Consider the following 23,526-nt stretch of genomic DNA (forward strand, 5'->3'; position numbering starts at 1 on the left):
ACTATTCATCCTACATTTCTTATAGTTGGAGAGGTGTGGGGGCTTGCACCAGGAGCTGCATTTCAAAGGCCCTTATTTTCTGACAGGTTTTCATCGCCAATAGACAGGTAACCATGTGCCCTCTAGTGTGTTTTGTCTTCCAACACCGTCCTCCCATCTTTGATTGGAGTCACGTTTCCCTCCTTTCCTCCAACTCTGCCACTATCCTTCTGTCATTCTTGATTTTTTTCTTTCTTTCCCTTGCCCTCCCCTCCCTTCCCCTTCCTTATCCTTCCCTCCCCTCCCCTTCCCTTCCCTTCCTTTCTTCCTTTCTTGAGATTGAACCCAGAGGTGTTGCATCGTTGAGCTACATCTCCAGCCCTTTTTATTTTTATTTTGTATTTTGAGACAAGCTCTTACTATGTCGCTTAGAGCCTCACTTAGTTGCTGAGGCTGGCTTTGAACTCGTATCCTCCTGGCTCAGCCTCTGGAGCTGCTGGGATCATAGGCATGTGCCACTGCGCCCAGCTTGATATTCTTTTTAAATGGAATGCTTCCACTTATCTGGGGATAGTAGAGCAGGCTCATTTGTATGGCCATCTTTTGTTTTCTTGCAACTAAGTTCACCTCCGAATGTCTCTGGCCTCTCTGGTGGCTCAGGATGTACTTATCTTGGGAGAGTAGAGGAGATGGTCAATGACTTTTCCCATATGTCTTCCCACAGTTTCTGAACTTTTAAATTATTCTCTTTTGCCTTCACAGGGAATATTCATTAGAATTTAAGAATATATATATTTCCATAAGTCTGGATCACTAATGGCTGCAGTAAATTCCATTATTTGGAAATGTATTTATATATTTAACAACCAGTCAATGGCAAGAAATGTTTCTCCATCTTCCTTTCTCTAGATAAGGAACTGATTCATAGGGAACCACAAGCAGTTGACTTTCTGTTTGTGATGAAAGATGACAAGTTAAATATCTAAAGAGAAGTCAAATACAGTAGTATGATTTTTATATTTGCATTAAAAATTGCAAGTAATACCATGATAGTTACCATCAAACTCTAACCAAGTATACACTTGACCAGACCCATCTGGAATATTTAACTGGAAAACAAGATTGGTAGTTAGAGTTGGTGCAGCTTTGTGAATCTAGTTCTATGATTACATCTGAGACACTTTAGCGCTTTCCTGGTCAATCTCTTTGTGCAGTAAACAGGAAAAAAAAAATCTTCAAGAAGAACAAATAACTTTCCCAGATTAGATGACAAAAGCAATAACCAAAATGGGAGTGTTGATTGCCTTTACAGTGCTTGGCCCACTTCAGCCACTTGGGTCAACTCTGTGTCTTATCCAAAGGCCTCCAATGGAGTTTACTACACCCTTCAACTTTGAGATTATTGGGTTTCTGGCATTTTCAGCTGTATAATTCCAAGGCTCTGCATATGTTTGACAGTGTATTGATGGAATGGTTTAAATCTTGAGAATGATGCTAAAGAATGTTTTCCAAAATTGCATGTCAAATACATGAGTTGATATACACATAATTATTGATGAAATCTAATTTTTAAAAACACCACTGAGCTACATTAGATAAATTATGTGTAGAATTTTACTTGTTATATTTTTAAATTGTAAAATTTCTTCTATATTGAATCATTTCAAACTTCAAAAGATTTATGCAGAGTACCAAGAGCTTTCTGGCATGAACCACTTGAGAATAAGTTGCTCACACAAAAAGTTCCATCATCCCCAATTTCACACATATGTATACACAGACACATACATTCTCATTCATGTCTACATGCATATATATGCAATGCTCCTATTAGTGTTTCATGATTTGGGGAAGTCAGTGTTGGAAGAATCAGAAACAAAGATCAATAAAAATAAATCAGCAGAAAATATTGCTTTATGGTGAATTTTTCCTTCATTATTAAAGATTAACCTCATTGTTCTATATGAAAAATATATATTGTGTTTTATTTATGGATTTCATTATCCAATTTACATATTATATTTTTAAATCATCCCTGATTTGGGAATAAAGTCTACATTGTTTCAAAACAGTTTAATTAGTATTTAAGAAATGCGTATTATAAACATGACATAGTCACTCATGCTTTAAATTTTTTTTAAGTGTAAAAAACCAAGAATTTAAATGTGTCTCAGGCTGTTATACACCCTTCCTCCTTTGCCCAAATGAATCCATATTCAAGAAGCACTCTCTTAGAACATTTATCTGGTTATACATCTTTCATTGGTGATGAGCATTGGTTGCCTGCGTCTCTCCTTTGGCATTTATCCCATGGAGGATTTTTATGGTAAATTAGAGTTAACATGTATTATTTATGACATGTAATCATTAAAGTCAATACCAACGATAAGCCGGGATTTATAGAATTTGTGTGTGCCAATACCCAAAGCCTTGTTTTGGAAGCAGGGCACTTTGCCATGCCTAATCATTGGGCCATACCAGAATCCAAGGAGGTTCTGAAGCTGAGCATGGAGATTAGAACTCCTCCTAACTGCCTATTTAACCTGACCTCACCTTTGTACTCCACAGTGTTTTCTTTCATTACCTGAGTCTGGAGATCTGCAGGGGGACCTCGGACAGCTAGCCCCCAGCCTGTGCACTGTCAGGAACTGCTCCAGGGCAAACTCAGTGATGAGAGGGCCCAAGGAAGCAGTGGTGTTTGCTCTTGAGACTTGCAGAACTGAGGAGCATCTCCTCAAGTAAATTTCCTAGCCAGATGACTGTGTGGTGTGAGAATTCCTGCCATCTTCCATCAGCTGCTTATCCTAATAAAGTTCTTTCTCTAGCACCCCTTGCCTCCTGACTGAGGCTCCCTGTGTTGCCTGCAGAGAGAGCCAGTTGCTCAAACTTTATTGTCTGCTCCGTGGCGGGCTACCCTGGTTCCTTCCTCAAGCTACACATTTCCTACCTCAGTCATTGAGTTTCTCACCTTGGACCTGTCAGTTTGAGTTACATTTGTACATGAATATGATATTACTACCTACTTTCTAGGGGGTTTTAATTTCAAAGAAAATGGATGGTGAGTAATTTTAGTGTTGCTTTACAAAAAAATCTTGAGGTTGAAATGATGAGATTATTGATTTGAAAGGCTAAACATCCCTGGATATTTTTCTTGTTGGTTTGGACAAGATGGGGATGATTGAGGCCTTGTGCTTCCCTTCCAGTTTCCCGAAAATTTTACAACCACAACATTTGTGTAAATGTCTAATTTCTTACATAGCCCATAATTGAGCTTTCATAGTACACAATGATGAAGGTATTCAAATGGAAGGATTGACACTTATTTGTATTTTGAAGTCAAAAGTGACTGTTCCTTGTCTAAGACTTGATATATGATGACGGTGTGGATTGAATTGTATGAAGCTTCACTGCAGCTTTGAAAAGGAAGGTGCAGGTCCCTCTTCACTTGGAAATGTCTGAAGCAGATTACCTTATTCTCGCCCCCCCCCCCCCCAATATTTGTACTAAGATGAAATGGTACAGAATATTATAGTCCTCAAGTGCTTAATTCCTTCTCACAGAAATTTCAAGGGAACTTGGGATGCATTTGGCAGGTGCTTTTTCTAGTGCAATCAGGTTGCTATGGTAAACCTATTATTTTGGGCAAAGCAGGACGATGTTAGTGTAGCGCTAATCTCCTTTCTGTTTTATGTGAGCCTCTAATTACTCGCTAGCTATTGAGCATGTACTGCAAGTGTGGTTTTACCATCTTAAAAAGTGAGAAAAAATTCAGGTCATAGAGAGTTCCTGCTGTCACCACACTAGCAGGTACCTTTGGTGATACAGTGCTGTTCTCAATCTAATTCTGGATCAGGAAATACACATTTTATTTGTTTTATGGAAAAATGAAAGGAGAAAGGAAGTGAACAAACTTTATCTGAGCAACTGAAATCCAAGCTCCTAGCAGATGTGGTATTATAAAAAAACATTGATAGTATCTAATCTTTGTACTTACCACGGGCTAGGCCTGTACCATGCACTTTGTATGCATTATAACTTTATGATAATCCTTTGTATATTATTATTCCTGTTAACAATGATGAATGAGCCTTAACTTATTCCCCTAAAGAATCACTTTTACTGGTTTATGTGCCAAGATTAAAGTCCGGATTTATTTAAAGTCAGAGTCCATGTTTTCAATTGTATCATAAAACTGGTTTTCCCTTGCTAACCCTCGAAGCAACAAGTCAGGACTCAACTCTGTACCACCAGAATCCTCCTTTAGGCCTGCAGACTTATATTTTAGGCTCATGGACTTATATTTTTTCTCCCTGCTATTAAGAGTGTTTAAATGTACTTTATTTTTTGTCTTCCAGATAGGACACAATACTTAACCCATAGTTAATATTCACATTTCTGTTGAGTGAACGACAGAGCCCTGATCAAATTAATGTGCACACTGGAAGTTGATGAGTCCTGCTGAGCCCATGCTTGAACAAGAACATATGTGTCTTCTCTGTATGGGGCAGGTCAGAGGTTAATGTCCCACCTGACCCGCTCCGAGCTGCACATAGGGTAGAAGGATGAATTTGCGTGTGGGCATGCAGGGGCGTGCAATAGGGTGAGTTGCTGCGGGACCAAGTGAGGGGAGGAGAGAACCAGAAGAAGGAACAGGAGGAAAAGCAGGAAGGGAAGGAGAAAAAGGAGGAAGAGACACATAACCTCAAAAGCAAACGGTGTCACCTTGATAATGGCACATCGTTAACTATCCCTTTAAGAAAGCTAACCTGTAGCAGAGATGGTCACCTTTCTAGAAGGTAGTGCTTCTGGAGTTCCAGTTTCATTAGCAGCAAGTCACCCAAGAATTTCTAACTATTAAAAAAGGAAACTAGCGTAGCTTTGTAAATGATTGAGGAATAGGGGACCTTTCTGTCCCCTCCCTCGGGGTCTTCAGAGGTGATGTTTGCACCTCTCATTCGCTGTGCCACCCTGAGCAGATCACTACTACCTTCCTGTCAGAGCTTCTGTTTCATGTGTGCAAATCCAGGCCCAGCTGGACTTCACTGTCCTTCAGGAACTTTCTATCTCTATTCCAACTTTGTGAAATAATTAAAAGATCATTTTACTGTGGCTGCACTCCAGCCATTTATAATGATAAAACCAGTGAAACTAATGAATGATATTTTGATATTTCAATTCATAAAAATGCAAATGAGGCATTCTACATTTTTTAAAGGTCTCAGCTATTCTTTTTTTATGTTTCCTAAAGGCAATCTGTACTGATCCTATAAGTAGAAGGAAAGGTCTACTTTCTTTCTCACCCAAGGATCATGAAAACTCCAGTCACATTCTAGCTAATATTTTATGACTTATACTTTTAGATTTAATTGTTTCATTTCTTAGAAATTTATTTAGTTGTAAAGAGTTAAGTAACCGGACAGATTATTTTTGATATGCAGCTCACCAATTATATCAAACTTACTTTTTGAGTAGTGCGTTCTTCCCAGGAAATGAATGTAACGGATTATTTATGGCAACGTGAATGATCATGAAGTGTTCACACGCTGTGGTCCAGAGATGGAATAATGACAGGGTCTCAGCAGCTCCCCTCTCTCTGCTCCCCACTCAGCAAGGTTTCACCCCTGGAAAGAGCCTTTGTCCTCACATCCGTGGTCATCCCACTTACCGCTTTCTTGAAGTTTACCCACTTGAGTGTGTGTTCTCATACACTACGGTGTTCAGACTTGCTTGTTTTAGCAAGTACGCATGATGCTGTGGGTGACTTCTTGCACTCTCCGATATGTTCTTGAGAGTCGTGTGTGTTTCATGCCTTTGTAATTCTTTCTTCTAATTGTGACATAGTGTTCCACTTAGGACTATGACTGATGTGTAATTATTCTATGATGGACAAACATTTGGGACATTTCTCCTTTGTCACAATTAGTGATGGCATCGCTGTGATTATTCTGGAACATCTCCCGGTACATAAATATATGCTTTTCTCTAGGGAATATAGCTAAGAATTGAATTGCTGATTTTAAGATCATGTATATCAATTTTACTAAATAAGGCTAGACAATCCTCCAAAACATTCTACCAGTTTATACTTTGAATCTCTGTATAAAGACATGCCTTGTATTTCCAAACCATTGCCAATGTTTATTATGGTCCGTTTTTAAATGTTTGCTCATTTGATTGGTTTGGAGTAGAATCTCACTGTGTTTCAGTTTGCCTTTCCTATATGAATAAGAAGAGGAGCATTTTTTTCTATATTACTGGCCATATCAGTCTCCCATTTGCAGAAGGGCCCACTCAGATGCCTTGTCCACATCTTTAGTGGATTGCATATATTTGTTATTGTCATAGTCCTTTATGTGTTTTGGAAATAAGACTTTTAAATGTATTGCTGATAGCATTTCTCATTCTGTTGGCTCACCTTTCAACCATTATTAAAGTTCTTAATTATAATTTGAATTATTAATATTTTTATTTTATAGTTATTTGCCCAAGCCCAGTTTGTGTGAAAGACCATCATTCCTCTATTGCCCTACAGTGCCACCTTGTCTAAATTGAGTGTTCATCTATGCTAGGGTCTGTTTCTGGATTCTCTGTTCTTTTCCACTCAGTCTCTCCTCACAATAAAACCCAACTTCCTCAATTACTGCTTCTTAATATCTGTCAGAAAAGATTCTTGTTCAACAGTGTTTTGGTTGTGGTATTTCTCATTTTCACATGAATAATAGACTGGCTTTTAATGTTTCAGAGGTCCTGGTAAGATTTTGATCATGATTGCATCGAATAGAGAGTCAATTTGGAGATATGTAAAATTTAATAAGTACCTCTTCACTTATTTGAGTCTCCTTAAAATTGTTATTGTTTAATGTCAGTATATAAATATGCATTTGATTTTCATGCATATGTTTTGTATGTGGCAGCTAATATGCTCTTAATAATGCAAACTATTTAATAGCATTTTGCGTTTTCTATATTTTTGTATTTACTTTTCTATGAAGTAACAATGTTTGTTTTTCCTTTCTATTTCTTATATTAGTGGGTTTTTTTTTCCTCACCATATTCCACTGGTAAAGTTACCTAGTGCAAAGTGGAATAGAACTGATGAGAGAGTTAACTTTCTTGTTTCTAATCTCAGAGTATCTTTCCATTTTTACCATTAGCATTGAACAACCAAATTATTATTAATTAAGTTGATGCATTTAAAATTTTTTCCTCTTTCTTCCTCTGTCTTTTCTTCTTTCTTTCACTAGAAATACAATTTATTTACTGCCACAAGATGACATTGTACTTGGTTGGATAATATACAACTGATGACAGTTGTCCATTTCATATGGTTCAGTTTCATCTGGTAGTATAAATCCTGTCATTTAGAGAATAAAATGTGATGTGATATACTTTTCAAAGATTATGTCGAGATAATTTTTGAAGTTAGTGCATTTTAGTGGGTGTGTTCCTCAGCTTCTCACTGCTGTGACCAAAGTACCTAACAAGAACAACTTGGAGGAAGAAGAGTGTATTTGGACTCATGTTTCAGAGTTCTCAGTCCATGGCTGGCCAATTCCATTGTTCTGGGCTCAAGGTGAGGCAGAACATCATGGCAGAAGGGTGTAGTGGAGGAAAGCTTCTTAGCTTATGACAGTTGGTAAGCAGAAAGCAAGCAAGAAAAAAGAGGGAAAGTTATAATCCTCAAAGCCACACACATGGTGATCCACTTCCTACAGTCACACCTTACCTATTTATAGGTACCACCCAATATTCCATTCAAATAATTAATCCATCTGTATGGATCCCCTGATTAAATTACAGTTCTCATAATCTAATCATTTCACCTCCTTTATTAGAATAAGAGCTTTTGGGGGAATCCCCATATCCAAAACATACCTGGAGAAATGATGTCATGATTTATACAGGTGAGGTCAGGAATGGGAAGAAATCAATATGCAATTGCTAGTCATTTGGTAAACGCATGACATACATCTGATTACCTTGCTTACATATATATACACATACACACATAAAAGTTATGTTTTCACAATCTACATGAATATTACTTTATTTCAAACTTGAAAATATTTCATTAATATAAAAACATTAAATAAAATTTTAGTTGGCACTGCATTGCTTTATTATGTTAATTCAGAAAATTAACTAGACATTTTCTTTCCATTGGATAACAAATCATGTCCTTTTAACATTTGCAAATCTCCTCCTATGGCCTTCAGTGTGATTTTATGGTGCATTGCAATGGACATTCATTTATTTTACGTTTGCTAATGTTCTTGTACATGGTGCAATTTATCATTATGTTAGATTTGGTGACTGCTGGTACAGAAAAAAATCATTCATTTCTGTATGTTGATTTTTTGCCAGTCAACTTTCTACGAGTTACTATTATAATGCATTTGTAATTTTTATCTTGCATATAGAAACACACCATCTACTAATGATAATATTAGTTCTTTACTTTTGTATCTTATTTTTACTAAATTGCACTTAAAATATAATTATGATTATTATAAGCATTTTTCAGTCATCTGATTTAGATCAGTTCTGGTAACCATAATGAGAGATATTGCATGAATGGGTTATTATGTATACCTATTCAAATTATTAAGCAGATTTATAGACCAGCCTGTATTCATAGGATTGGTCTAGGCTAATAATATAATTGAGCATATTCATCATGTAAGATAGTTATGGAATCCAAGGGACAGGATGAGGTTTGAGAACTAAAGAGGAAAGAAGGATGTGGGATGGATTTGGAGCCATCCAAGATTTGGGTATTTATTTGAGGATGAGGAAACCAGCAAAATAGTCTCAGCAGAAATACTTAGTGCCTGATAATCACTCGTGGAAGGATGTATTTCCAAAAAAGGGGAGGGATAACTCTCTTCTGAGAAGCTGTATGAGGTGGTACAAAGAATTGATTGCTGGGTTTGGGTCACAGGAGACCTGCCCAAGTAAGTAGTGATGTCCCCAGAGGATTGCTACGTGCTGAGATGAGAATGCAGTTAAGAGAGTAACAACATGTTTTGAGACATTTGCTGTGAATTATACTTTTTTTGCTGTGATTTGTTCATCACTGTAACCAAAGTAACTGACAACAACAATTTAGAGTAGAAAAAATTATTTTGTCTCAAGGTTTCAGAGGATTCAGTCCTGGACAGCTATCGCTTTGGTCCTGAGGTGAGGTAGAACATCATGGTGGAAAGGCATTGGAGAGGGACAGCTTCTCATCTGATAGAAACCAGGAAGCAGACAGAGAGAGAGGAGGGGTCCGAAGGGAATATGAATCCTCCCCGGGCACTCCACAGTGACCTGCTTCCTCCAGCTACCCCTCAACTCCCAGAGAGATTCAGCTGTGGAAGGATTAACCCATCAAATGGATTAACGATGAAGTCAGAGCCTTCATGATGCAATCATTGGGTCAAATCTCCACTTCGGAACCTTGCTGCATTGGGAACCATGCTTCCAGTGTAAGATTTGGGGGAACATTCCAGATCCAAACCAGAGCACAAGCCAAGGTGCTTGCTCACTTTCACTCATCCTCACCTGTCAAGCAGACCACCATGCTGTCTCTGACTAGAGTAAGGAAGTTCTTGCTAAGCCTCCCCCTCTTCCTCCTCCTTGCTCTTTTAACTGTCTTTGAGATTTAATTTCTCCCATATGCTACTCATTCAGAGAGAAAAACATAATTTTCAAAGATTATGTTGAGATGACCTTTGAAGGCAGTGCAGTTTTAGTGGGAGAGGATGTCATAATCTATATAGGTGAGGTCAGGAATCATAGAACAAATATGCAGTTTCTGTCTATTTGATAAACCCAGAGCAGAGTTTCATTGCTACTATCATTTCCGCATATAAATTAGTCAATGTATGTAACGCTGCTCAAAAATATTTATAACATTTTAAAATTTTGAATTCCTTTATTGATGAATGACTTTAAGATTTTGAGATACTTACATGTAAGATTAAAGTTAGAATGAGAGAATGCCCCAACAAATTTTAGCTAGGTATTTTATAAAACAATTATTAACATATTTTGATCTTTCATATACTAGTATTAATTGTATTAGTTTCATACTACTAATAATTTTTATTATGAGGTCAGTGATATTGCTCACAGCATGTGTTTGGTATTTGGTAATATAGTCATTCTTCAATATTTTTATTTGTAGTTAATTAATACCTAGTGAAATGAGATAAGCTTTATAGAGAAGATACAAATGCGTATCTTTTGTTTAATAGTATACTCCCATATCTGAGTACTTTGCAAAACAGATTCTTTTATTTAAAATAGTTTTTTAGTTATACATGGATACAATATCTTTATTTTGTTTGTTTATTTTTATGTGGTTCTGAGGATGGAACCCAGTGCTTCACATGTGCAAGGCAAGTGCTCTACCATTGAGCCACAACCCCAGCCCGCAAAACAGATTCTTAATAAATATTTGTCAAATTTCATATAAGAAATATTTTCAGGCAAAATAATTAGAATTTTTAAATTTTAATTTAACTCTTGTGGAAAAATGCACACTGTAAGGTAAACATATCATGCCTTTGAAAGAAGATTTTTATCTTAACCTTATATTTTAATGATTGTGGGAAAATATAAATTTGAATTAAACATATTTTAGCTATGCACAGCTGTGCATTTTGTAAATGTCTTGACTTCGAATTTTTTTGTAGTTTACATGTGAAATGTCAAATATGAAACGTGTAAAATGTATTTAATCAGCCCTCTCCATATCTACCTTAGTTCATTATTCTTCTTTGCTATTGTATATAATAAGCTTTAAAACATAATGTACAGGGATTGCTGTCCTTTACAAAAGTAATTTTGGAGTGATTTTTTATGTGCTTGAAGACTATATATATTATTAAAATTTAATAGGAGTATGTAACCAGCATAGAGAAATTTTAGACAAGTTTTGGTTGAATTATATTGATGGTGACAGAATTAGTTTCTTCTCACATAGTTATCTCCATGTTCCATTCTCTCTATTCCTTCATTTCTAAAATATTACTTGATTTATTTTTATTGCTTTGAATGTCCCTGTTCTTAGATTTTGTTCACACTATGTAACATAAAATAACGTTTATTAGTGCTTGAAATGCAGGCTTGCAAAATCTTTTGTTCTTATTCATGAGTATGTTAATTTTAGAGTTATTTGAGAAGACACAGTTACAGCTCCATATCATTAAAACAATCATTAAAATAATGGCAATAATACCATTTAGTAAATAAAGGAAGGACCTTGGGCTTCAAATCTTGTCTGGACAGGGAAGACTACAAATCTGGATGTCATTCTTCCCTACATCAAAGGGAAACCTCACTGCTGATTTGGACTATGAAGATCTCACTCTCTATGATAAGGTTCAGATGCTAAGTTATCTAGTATAAAATTTATGCTCAGTTCTCTACTAGTAGTGTAGACAAAGTAATACGGATCAGAGAAAGGGATCCATTCTTCCAGGTAACAAAACAGGACTGGTAGAGAAGGCTTCATGAGGGAAATCAGATTGCTGGGTAAGAATTCCCAGAGAGGGTGGTAGAATGCACAGCACAGAGAAGCAAGGCACATAGCAAAGTCTCCAACTGGGGGCCACAACTATCAATGGCTATGCTCTTGGACTAACTATGCAAGTTAGTCCAAGAGTGCAGAACTCTGTTGAGGAACTCTGTTCCCTTTCCCTTTTCCTTGAACTTCAAGGAAAAGATCCTTGAACTTCCTTGCAGAAAGATTCATGAAAATTGTATACATGTATTTTGTACAAAATGTTTTAAAATATGTATACATTATGGAATAGCTAAGCCAAGCTGATTAATATATGCATTACCTCACAGAATTATCAACGTTTTGTGGTGATATCATTCAAAGTCTACTCTCAGCAGTTTTCAAAATAGGATACATTGTGAGAATAATCAGATATACCTTATAAGGAGGTAGATCTTGTGAAATTTGTAATTGAAAGGAGAATGATTAAATAAAAGGAGAGAAGAACCAAGTATGTCACCACTTTTTGCAGTCAGTGATAGATTGGATGACAGTGCCTTTCTCCCAGATAAAGGACCTATGAAGAGAAGTAGTAGACTTGGGAATGAAGATAATGAATTTGCTGGGGGAACAGACTTACTTGATCTAACTGGGAAATGCAAGTGAAGGTATTCAAGCAATTGGAAATGCATATGTGTTCTGGGAGAAACAAACATAATTCCTTGCATGAAAGTTCAGGTATTGTGTGAATATTAGTAAACTGTTCACACATGATTATTATTTACTGCATCCATTCAATAAATATTGATTCAGAACCTTATGAAGACATGAAAAGTGGATTGATTTTGGTGTATTTGATGAATGACTAGTGGTATATATACATAATGGGGTTTATTTGGTTAGAAAGAAGAACAAAGTTATGTCACTTGCAGGAAAATGGATGAAAATGGAGACCATATGCTAATGAAGTTAACCGACTCAGGAAGTCAAGGTTCATATGTTTTTCTCTTATATGTGGAAGTTAGAAAAAAGAAAGGAAAAGGACCTCATAAAAACAGAAGAGGCCAGTAGACTAGAAGAAGTGGATCTGGGGAGAGAGGAAGGGAGGTAAATGCAGAGTATGAGGGATTGAAATAGACCAAACCCTGAATTGTACATGTGTGAGTCCATTATGATGTAAGATTGCAATGCACCAATGAAATGTTGTATTTGTGAGTGTGCATAAGAAGGTGCAGGTGTCATGGATTTGGTGAAATTTACTTGACCCATTGAAGGATGGTTGAATTTACCTGGCAGGTATATGATAAGGTTTGTTTTTCTGGACCCAAGTGGAAGAGATTTTTGGTAGTCAGAGAAGTTGTGAATAGAGACAGCAAAATAATACACCTTAAAATGTGACTACATGAGGAATGTACTCTTTTTCACTCTTTATTTACAGTAAATTAGCTTTTTCTGATTTTTTTTTGCCTTTCCATTAGAGGCGATTATATCCTTTCAAATGTACTACAGTCACATGCATAAAGTTAATTCAGCTAATACTTGCTATAAGATGTCTTTAAAAGAAAAAAAGAAAATGAGACTCCAGTCGATACATATCAAAGAGGAATTGCAAATGGTTAATTATTTTCTGACACTTGGAAAAGATGTGGAATACAATCCACAGGAAAAGAAAATGTTTCTTGGACAGAATATTAACACTTTAATGCCCAACTTTATACAAGAAATGTGAAAGACAAAAACCATCTATGGTGAAACCAATGAAATGGCTGTATCTCAACACAGATGTCAATATTTAGTTCATCCTTTCCAAAGAAGCACAGAAGCCAATGATGCATATTCAGAAAAATTGCCATACGCCTTAAAATACGAATAAATTTTCACCATAAATGCATATGACCTGAAATGTAAAAATGGATCTGTCTGTAACTGGGAACGTGTTCCCTCTCAGGACTGATAGTGGTGGTTCCCACCTCTGTCTGTGGGGAAACAGTGAGCCCTCAAGTCCGCACGGCTGGTGGCCCTGAGTTTAGCTCTTTCCCTCTGCAGTCAGCATTACTGGAATTGTTCACATGTCCACCCTGACGGTGGCCAGATGCTTACTCACTGAGAAAATCTATCCCAACCCTCCCACTAACTGGGGTCCAGTCAGCTGGCCTCAGGCAAGTCATTCCGCCCCAGTTTCTTCATCTCATCTGTTATATAAGTAGGAGGGACGTCATGGAGCCACCCAACATCTGAAAAAATTAAATTAAACGTACCAGTGGATTTTTCCAGAGATAATCCTGGGTTTTGCCTGCTAGCATTCTTTTTAAATTTAATTTGATTTTTTAATTGACAAAATATTTTTATATTTATTGTGTACAACATGTTTCAAAGTAGGTGTAAGTTATGGAATGGCTAACTTAACATACACATTTCTTCACATGCTTATCAACAATGTTTTGGGGTAAGACCACTTAAAATCTACTCTGTTTACAATAAAAGACAAAGGATTCTGTCTTTTATATTTCTTGTACAAAATTGGGCATTAAAGTGTTAATATTCTATCTCAGAAACATGTATTGGGATGAGACTGCTTAAAATCTACTCTCTTTAGTAAAATGGTAGTCAGTGTGTGGTATCATATTTCAAAATACAATAGATTGTTCTAGCCCAAGTCACCATGGTGTTGCGGTAGATCTCTTGAACTCCTGGATAACTGACATTTTGTAGCTTGTGGCCAATGTCTCTGAAACCTGAACCCTACATTCCCCCAGTTAAGGGTCTTGATTGCAAACTACAGAAACCAACTTCAATAACTAGGATTTAAAATAAAAAGGATTTTCTTCAGGCTCAGAGTGCAAACTTGCACAATCCGACACTGAGGAAACCCATGGAAGCAAGGGCACTGCTGAGCGCCAGTCCCATAGCTGTCCCTTCTAAATGCTGTCACTGAGTACTGAGCTCCTCCACCCTGCCTGCTCACAGCTGTGCTGTGGTGCTCGCTGCTCAACCTCAGAGCTATGCCTTTCCTTCTGCCTTCAAGATTAGGAGCCTATGATTCTTGACCAAAAGTGCCTGTCTAGTGTGTCCCCATTCTGGCCACCAAGGGATAGGAAGAGGGAATGTCATCGGGGGAGGGGACCCTGCCTCCTGCTGAAGAGGACACCACCTTCTCCCAGGAGGAGATGAGCTGGGGCCACCAGAACAACCCTCTCCCTTGCCTTCTCCTTCTTCAGATTTTCCCAGGGACGCCGACCCCCCACTTCTGCCAGGGAAGAGTCTGAATCGCTGCATTAGATTATCTGTAATTACAGCTATGAAATTATGCGATTCTAAATACCAATTTTTATTTCCTCCATCATTTTCCAACTCTGAATTTCCTGAACAAGATACAAATGCAGCAATAGAATGACTAAGAGCTTTGCAGGGTCAGCCCTGAACATCTTTGGCTCATTTCAGTGGGTGTGTAATTATGATGGTTGGGCTAATGACAGAGAGTAACAGATGTCTCGGAGCACTGTCACCCAACTGAATTTCTGGCAAACCAAGAAGATTCCCCAGAAGAATTTTTCTTTCTCATGTAGCCTCTGATGCTGTGCTGAGAGTATATTCAGATGCAATATGGCTTAATAGCTAGGTGCATAATCCTGAAGGTTAATGAGAACGGATGTAAGTTTTGATTCTGTCCCTTATTTTCTGGTTCTCCAGGAACAGTGGCTGTGCCTCAGGATGTCTCAATTTCCTGTTTAGTAAAATGGTAGTCGGTGGGTGGTATCATAAAAACAAAATGACATAGTGCAAGGAGTTATAGGGATACACAGTGACAGCTCAAGAAATAATGATGAAAATCATCATGTTACTAGTTAAGGGATGGTCTAGCTATGAGCCCAACTCATTCCAAAAAAAAAATGTTTGTACTTTTAAATCTTAAGTTTAACATAATAAAGATCTCTGGGAATATTTCAGATTGAAGTAATTCCATGAACTATGGAATCAACCATTTGCACAGATCACTCAAATACCACATTGAAAGGTAACAGTGACCATTTTTTTACCCCCATTAAAAAGATATTTAAAAAGAATACATTATATTAAATTATGCCCAAGTATATAAATTGCTTCAATTATTTTAAATGGTACCATTAAACTGAATTTAATATGAAATAGCCAGAAAGTTTGATAATGGGATTATTCTTCAAAGATGTGTTCAACAAAAGTCGTGTAGACATTGTGAAGGACTTCTGAGCTGGCCTTTGTCACAGCTACTCCCCACATCCTGGGCATTTGTGCTTGTTTTCATGAATCCTTTGATTCTGTGATTCTCCTAACCAGGGTGCCCTTTCTTTACAATTTTCAGGCAAATGTGAATGTGGCAAATGCACGTGCTACCCACCAGGAGATCGCAGGGTGTATGGCAAGACCTGCGAGTGTGACGATCGCCGCTGTGAGGACCTGGACGGTGTGGTCTGTGGAGGTTGGTGATGGGCCCCGCAGCCTCTTGCTGTCTGCGTGCCACTTGTTGTCCCTGCCTTTCTATCTTCCTTGCCACTATTTTAAAGTGCTGTTAAAAAGAGGAAAAACAAAAAGCATTATCACATTAGACCTAAAGGCAACACACAGTTAGGTTCACTGTGACCTTTATGTCCTTGAACTCTTGATGTAGGGGCATTGGAAAATGCATAGTAATGGATCATTAAGTCTGAGCTATGTACAAAGTACAGTGATATTTGTTATCACAGTTAAAATATTTTGCCGGAAGTTAACATTTTATCATGGTTTTTATGACTTCACTCATAAACACTGATGGAGGAAGTTTCATCCTACAAACTCAGAAAAAACACGCCAAGTTTATGCTCTACAAAATCACTGGTGATAGATGCACCATTTCCATGATAGCTCTTGGACCCAAACTTGAGATTACAGAAAGTAATAAACTGTCCCCCAAAAAAAGAATGAGGCAGGTGGACAGCAGTCAGCAAAGTAGCAGCAAAAATGAGAGTCTCAGAAAGAGACACCCACCTGAGCCTCATCCAGGAAGGAATGGGGGTCACAGTCTCGTATCTCAGTCTTCAGATGCTTCAAATTGTAGAGATTGATGGGTGCAAGCTATTTCTTCTCAGGGTTTTCAGTATGATTGAACTGGATGTGTAACCACACTAAAAAAATGTAATTGCATCTCTCCAAGATAATTATTATAAGTACATCGGCAGTATATTATTGGGAAAACCCCAAAGGTATATCTTATGTTCAGAAGAAAGACTGGGGGATCATCTTTCTCTCACAGCCATCTGACACCTCTGTCATCTCTCTCTTTTCTCCTTTCCCAACTATGAAACACTGGACAATTTGATGGGAAATATTTTCTTCTTTTCTTTCCCTGTGAGATGGGACATGAGGAAAAGCCCTTTTAAATATCTGTGGTGCTGGAGGTTTGTCTTACGCTGTGCATCCATCCTAAGAGATTACTTCTACTCTCTTCATTTCACATATGGGAATTTGAGTGAGGCTGGAGAAGCTCATGTCCCCTAACTAAAGAGTGGCAGACCCAGGACATGAGCTCTGCTGTGTAGATCAGATCAGTCCCTGTGCCTCAGTGACACCAGACTGTCCACATTATATCAACATTATTTTTAGGTTAGTTCCTCCCTTCACTAGTATTGGTTATCAGAATTGTCTATGCATATTGTAGTTATTTTTTGTTCATAAAGCACAGAATATATATTAATTCATTTAATTTTCACAACATTATATATAAAGACAGTGGGACACCTGGAAAGTTCCATATGCTTGTCTGGTTCTCTTGTTCTTGTTGTCCTTCTTTCTGTTGTGCAGTATTAGTCCACATGGGCCTCTTGGCCCAACATTTTGTGACTTGGTAGAAATGGTTAATTCTGTTAAAACCAGTTAAATCTCTATACCCATCAAATCGTGTTTCCCTACATAAAACTCTATTTATGTCCAACTTTGGGGAATAAATAAAGTAAAAACAAATCAGCCTTCCTATTAGATGAGATCAGATGTTGATTGGGTGAGACAGCAGCTCACAAAGTGTTCTTATTTTACCGATTTTCTGCTGTTATGGTTTGAATCTGGAATGTTCCCCCCAAATCCCATGTGTTAGGCAATTTCGTGATGTTCAGAGTTGAACTGATTGGATTATCAGGACTTAAACCTCCTCAGTGGATTTGAAGGATTAATAGTTTGATTGGACTTATAGGCAGATGGGGTATGGCCTGAGGAAGCAGGTTCCCACTTCCTGTCTGGCCACTTCCTGTCTGTCTCTCTCTGTATCTGTGCTTCCTGGCTGCCATGAGTGAGCAGTGCTTCTCCACCACACCCTTCCACTATCATGCTGTGCCTCTCCTCAGGCCCAGAGCAATGGAGTTGGCTGTCTAAGGATTAAAACCTCTGAAGCCATGAGCCAAAATGAATCTTTCCTCCTAAGTTACTTTTGTCAGGTATTTTGGTCACAGCAGCATAAAGCTGTCTAATGTGTTGGTGCTGCACATCCAATGTGTCCACAGTGTCCATCTTTGCAGAGTTCCTTGTGAACCTCAGGGATGGACCTTCATGAACCAAACTTGTGAAGTACAGTACATAAAGCAGAACACCAGTCACTTGATTTGCAGTGAGAAGTGGAGATTGGAACTCTGTAGGGAAACCCTATAGAAACTCAGATGCTGAGACAAGGATTTGGCTGTGCTTTATGGAAAAGGTGCTGGGAAATGCTGGTGAGAGAGCTGTGGCAGGAAGGAGGAAGCAGTCTATGAAAGTCACGTGGTCAGTGCAGTCACATGGTCACCTGGGGCTTCAACTCAGCACAGGGTTGAAGCTCTGGGATCCTGTGTGAGACACAATCCTCAAGTATCTATCAGTGGTTCCCTAATGACCATTTCTAGCAGGTGTTTATTCCCCTGCCACATCAGCATGCCTGACAGGTGTGTTCTTAGAGCATGGTCCTGTGTCTGGCAAAGGCTTTGTGGCACCTAGTAGGAGTCACTGAACAACAAGGATGAAGGGATGCGGGTGTGTCTGACTGCCACTGCCACAATATCCTTTCCAAAGGAACACAGTCATGTGTCGGAGGGCCTGGGAGTGTTCTCTGGGTCCTGCAGCACACACACTCACAAGTTCTTATTCTTTGAACACCATCTAGATTTTGACAGCTGTCCCGTCCACTCTTACCCAGGAGTTAACAATAGGTTAGACAATATCCATAGACAAGCTATCAACCCCATCCTTGTAAAACCTTGATTAAAATTTAGTAGATACTTATTCAAACACACAGAGACTATTTCCTTGGGGGTTGATGCTTCGGTGGTGCCATGGAACATAACTGTCAGAGGATGAACTTATTTGCAAGTCCAGGTAGGTCTTTGCTCGGCTCCTAGGTAGCAGAAGAGAGTGATCCTCCTGCAGCCGGTCAATATAACCAGATATGCAGACCATCTTGGATCACTACCATCAGGTTACTTCTTAGTCTACTACTTAAACTAACTCTAAGAACCACATATTTATTTATTTTGTACTTTAGATTTTAACAAAAGCATTGTATCAACCCAAAGATCTTTGGATACTTAATTCTTTCCAAATTCGTAAAGGAAACAAGTACTGGATATTTCCCTTGAAAATATTTCACATTATTATTATTATTAAAATTTACTTTGATTCTCTAATGATGCCTTCTGAAAAATTTGGGGTTAGGATGACACCAATATTTAAAAAGATTGTTTATATGTAACAACGTGTGCTTCACTTACCTTGTCCTGGCTCACAGGAGTCCCTTAAGTAACTGACTCAGGTGAGAGCCCAGAACCTTGCACTCTGCCATAGACTTGACACAAGGCCTGTGCACACACTTTTGCACACTCCTCCGAGTCCTGTTGCTTGGACAGGGATAGTTCCTGGAGAGAGAGATGCTTCACAACAGCCTGGTCAAGTTCATCATGAGAAATACAGAGGTAGGAATGGCACGTAGAACTCAGCATCCCATTCAGGTGCTCTGCAGAGCACTCCTCCACAACAAAAGCCCAAGATACAGTCAGTTCTTGCTCTTTTTGGCAGTTACATTCTAAAAGGTCACCCTGAACACTGGGATAACAAACACGGCATCAGTTCCTGCCTGTGGTCACAATGTTTGCATCAACTGATCAATAATGAAGTGTTTTACTTCTGTTTCTGGGTAAAGACACCTTATCTAATACATAATTGATTCATTAGCATTGAACTCAAGGCCAGCATCTCTATAAACTCAGGCCTGAAAAAGGCTGATCTAGCACATGTATTTTCTCTGCAAGGCATGGCACAGCCTTCTTGAACTTAGAAACCCTGGGCAGCACTTCAACACTATGCCTGGGGCCACCTGACACCATCAAAAAGCATGAGAATGTGAAAAACATAAACCATGAGAAAGACACATATTTAGGACAGAGCTGGAAAAGGATGGTGGAGCGTGACCCTCTTTGATTTTAACTGGGAATGTGAGGCACAGGCAAGTCAGGTATTTCACCACGCTACTGAGTTCTCAAATGCCTGGGATGGCTCTGCGAGTATGGTTTTAGTGTTGCAAATAAGTGTTAGTGAATGAGTGAAGTTGCAAATATAAAATCTGGGATTAGAGAAAATCAACTGTAATTCATATTAAACTGCACTGGAAAGGGTACCAGTGCCTCTCACTTTAGCTTTGCACTTACCTTCAAGTTGTGGTTTCTTTAAGGCAGCTGGTAAAGATAATGTGGTTTTAATTCCTCTATTTTCTGCTCATTGCTTTATGGAAAGGACTATAGGGGCCTTGGCTATTATGGTATTGAATTCCTTCTAGGCCGTGGCTATCTTTGCAAAGAAAATAAAAGGGACATTACATTATTGAGCATGTTTCAATCCATAGCAATTTTAGCAGTGAAGTATACAACATAGCAAACCAAATGGTAAGGAGGTTACAAATTCCCATGCTTGTCTTAAGCATTTACTTAGCATATTGACAGTGCATCAGGCTAAAGCCAGGTTTTCTTGGGTACATCCCTGCTCTTCCTGAGGCCCCTTACTATATATAGGGCTTCAGAAATTGATATAACCTCTATTTTTCATCTATAAAATGATAATAACATATCTTGTAGGATTGTTGTGAAATTAAAGAAATTGACGCATATTAAAATATTAGGACAGTACCTGGCACATAAGTGTGCCATACACATGTAGATTACCCTTACATATATTAAATGCATATATTAGATCACCCTTATTAAATACATATACAGAAGTGCAATGTACAATATATCTATGATGGTCTGGTCTTCAGTTTTGGATGGCATGGATGATTATACCTTTCTATTCTTTTTGTATGAAATAGACTTTCTTCTTATGTGCAAAACCTAAGCTGCCAAACCAAAACAGCAGAATACCATCCATCTCCATAGTGTTTAAGCAGCTCTTGCTAAATAGTGCACCTTCTATGGTAGAGGGAAGCTTTCTGTGGATCTGCTCAAGTGTTCAGGGGCACCATTAGGAAGACATAGGCCATCAGGAGTCTGCAAGCCACAACATTTCCATATTCCTCAGTTGATATAAAAAAAATCCAATCACATACAAAAAATTCTGTCTTGTTTAGTACATGTTTTAGGCAGCTTTTCCACCACTGTGACCAAAAGACCTGACAAAAGCAATTTTAGAGGAGGGAAATTTTATTTGGGGCTCACAGTTTCAGAGGTTCATACATGGCTTCTTCCTTTGTTCTGGGCTCAAGATAAGGTAGGGCATCCTGTTGGAAGGGCATGGATGTGGAAAGCAGCTTAGGACATAGCAACCAGGAAGCAGAGAGAGTCTTCTGCTTCCAGGGACAAAATATATACCCCAAATTTACTCCCCAAGGGACCCACCTCCTCATCCATACCCCACCTGCCAAGTTACCACCCAGTTAATCCTGATTAGTGGATTAATGCACTGACTAGGTTAAAGTCCTTATAATCCAATCATTTCACCTCTAAACTTTCTGGCATCGTCTCACACATAAGCTCTTGGGGGACATCTAATATCTAAACTATAAATCTGTCAATCTATTTCGAACTATAAATCTATCAGTCTATTTCTATCTATCTATTTCTATCTACAAGATATATATATATATATATATATATATATATATATATATATATATATATATATATATATATCATCTACTTGATGCCATTGCCTCTGACTTGTATGCTTGCCTTTCTCTTGGGTTAGTCCATGGAAACTTGCTCTGTTTCTCACCATTCTGCATCACTGACTCTGCCTGAGGTTAGTTGGACTAGTTGCCCAAATCATAGGCAATTTAAGTTCTCATTCCATGTGACCACCACTTCTTAGCATAGAGTTGTAGCTTACACCTCCCTAAATCCCCATGAAATTTCACCCTCCCTGGGCTTCAGGCACACCTTCCAACGTATTTCTTTTCTTGTGTTTCTCACGATTGCTTTATTGCTTTTTGTTGCTCACAGGCAGTAGCTTACCCATATCTTAGTGTTTCCCTGGAATTGATTTCTGGAAGTCTTTTCTGCATGTCTGTTGCCCTGGAATAATCTCAGCCTCTTTCACTTTTATCTTGAAGCCAATATCTCTGAAGATGGTTTCTTAGCATCCATCATTCTTCTGGGCTTCAGATTCTTCTTTAAATTTCTAACTAAATATTTTTATATGAAAATTCCTGTAGTCTGGTTAACCGGCTATTTATTTTAATTTGGCAAATATTTATTTAGTACCCACTGTTTGTCAACATTGAAGATTCGGTGGGAGCAGGATCACAATAGTATCTGTTGTCTTAAAGCTGATAGTTGAGCTTGACAGGGGACATTAACAAAGGGATGCCAACAGGTTAAAGGTTTGAAGAGGGGCTCTAGTCCCGAGGCAGCATACACAATGGGGAAACTGAACATAGACTGGAGGCTGGGGGAGGCTTCTCCAATGCCTTCCTCTCCAGGTAGAGATCATTTGCTGTAGACGATGTGCTTTCATGAACTCACCAGCACATCAGCCATGCTTGGTAGTAATGGGATGCATGGACTTGGCCAAGGGGCTGAAGTGACAAGGGTGACACAGCATTCAGAGAGCAGGAAAGAAAGAGGACGATGTGTTTGAGGAGTGGAGAGAAACCCAGAGTGACTCAAGATTAGAAAGCAGAAAAGAGTGTGACAGATTTTGTAAATTTGCAAACGACTAGGAGCTTCACTCAAAGGACAACAGGAAACCAAAGAAGGAGTTAAACAAGACAATAACATCAACATCATATTCTAAAAGGTACCTCTGGCTGTCCAGTGAAATACGGATTGCCAGAGGGAGCATGTGTATGTAGGGGGTTGGGTTTGGTGGGGAATGTGGATGTGAGGAGATGAGCCCTGGTGAGAGATGGAGGTGCACTGTCTAGAAGGAGGACGGTAGAGATGGAGCCACCAGGATGCTTGGAGAAAGGATCAGAAACAGTGTGGACAACAGGCTGAGCAAACCCTTCACCCTGCTTCAAGAGACTCCCATCCTCTGTTGAAGTCTTAGCTCTGGTTTCCTGGACACAGAAAAAGTGGGAGCAGGCCAAAGTTTTCAGGCAATCTTGCTCATGGTGATGTTGACCTAGGATGGATAAATTTCAACTAGATCAGCAGTGATTATGAATTCACATAAAGGGTTGATGAAAACATCGTGCTTTTCCTTTCTGTAAGTCCCATGCCTCTGTCAATAGGTATGTTGACAAAGGCTCTACTTAAAGAACCATCAGGAGAGACTTCGGCTCAGAAGGCTATGAGGCTTGTTCTGAGCCAGAGAATCCTCAACATCTGTGCAACGTGGGTCTGGTCTGCACGCACCTGTTAACTGAAGAGAAGGCCCTCCCTAGGCAACGGGAAGGGATGAGGAACACTGTCTGATGTCTGGTGCCACCCTGCTGGTAGGACCTGGGTCCTGTGCCATATCCTTCAAAGGAAACTAGGGTGAAGGGTCAATCTGAATGCTTAGTTGAACCTAAGGAAAGAATTTATGGGAATTTGTGATTGAATGATGTGAGGAGCAGGATGAAGTCAGGGTAGATCCCAGGTTTGAGCAATCGA

General features: G+C 38.7%; 1 protein-coding gene across 1 annotated transcript in view; it reads left to right on the forward strand.

The window, feature by feature from the left end:
- Itgbl1 (integrin subunit beta like 1) overlaps positions 1-23,526 on the forward strand; it is a 241,944-nt gene that overhangs the window by 202,271 nt on the left and 16,147 nt on the right. The window contains exon 8 of the mRNA XM_027938908.2: positions 15,810-15,926. Within this exon, the coding sequence (XP_027794709.2) occupies positions 15,810-15,926 (117 nt within the window). The remainder of the gene's footprint in view (positions 1-15,809; positions 15,927-23,526) is intronic.

The sequence above is a fragment of the Marmota flaviventris genome, chromosome 4 (assembly GCF_047511675.1).
Source record: "Marmota flaviventris isolate mMarFla1 chromosome 4, mMarFla1.hap1, whole genome shotgun sequence".
NCBI lineage: Eukaryota > Metazoa > Chordata > Mammalia > Rodentia > Sciuridae > Marmota > Marmota flaviventris.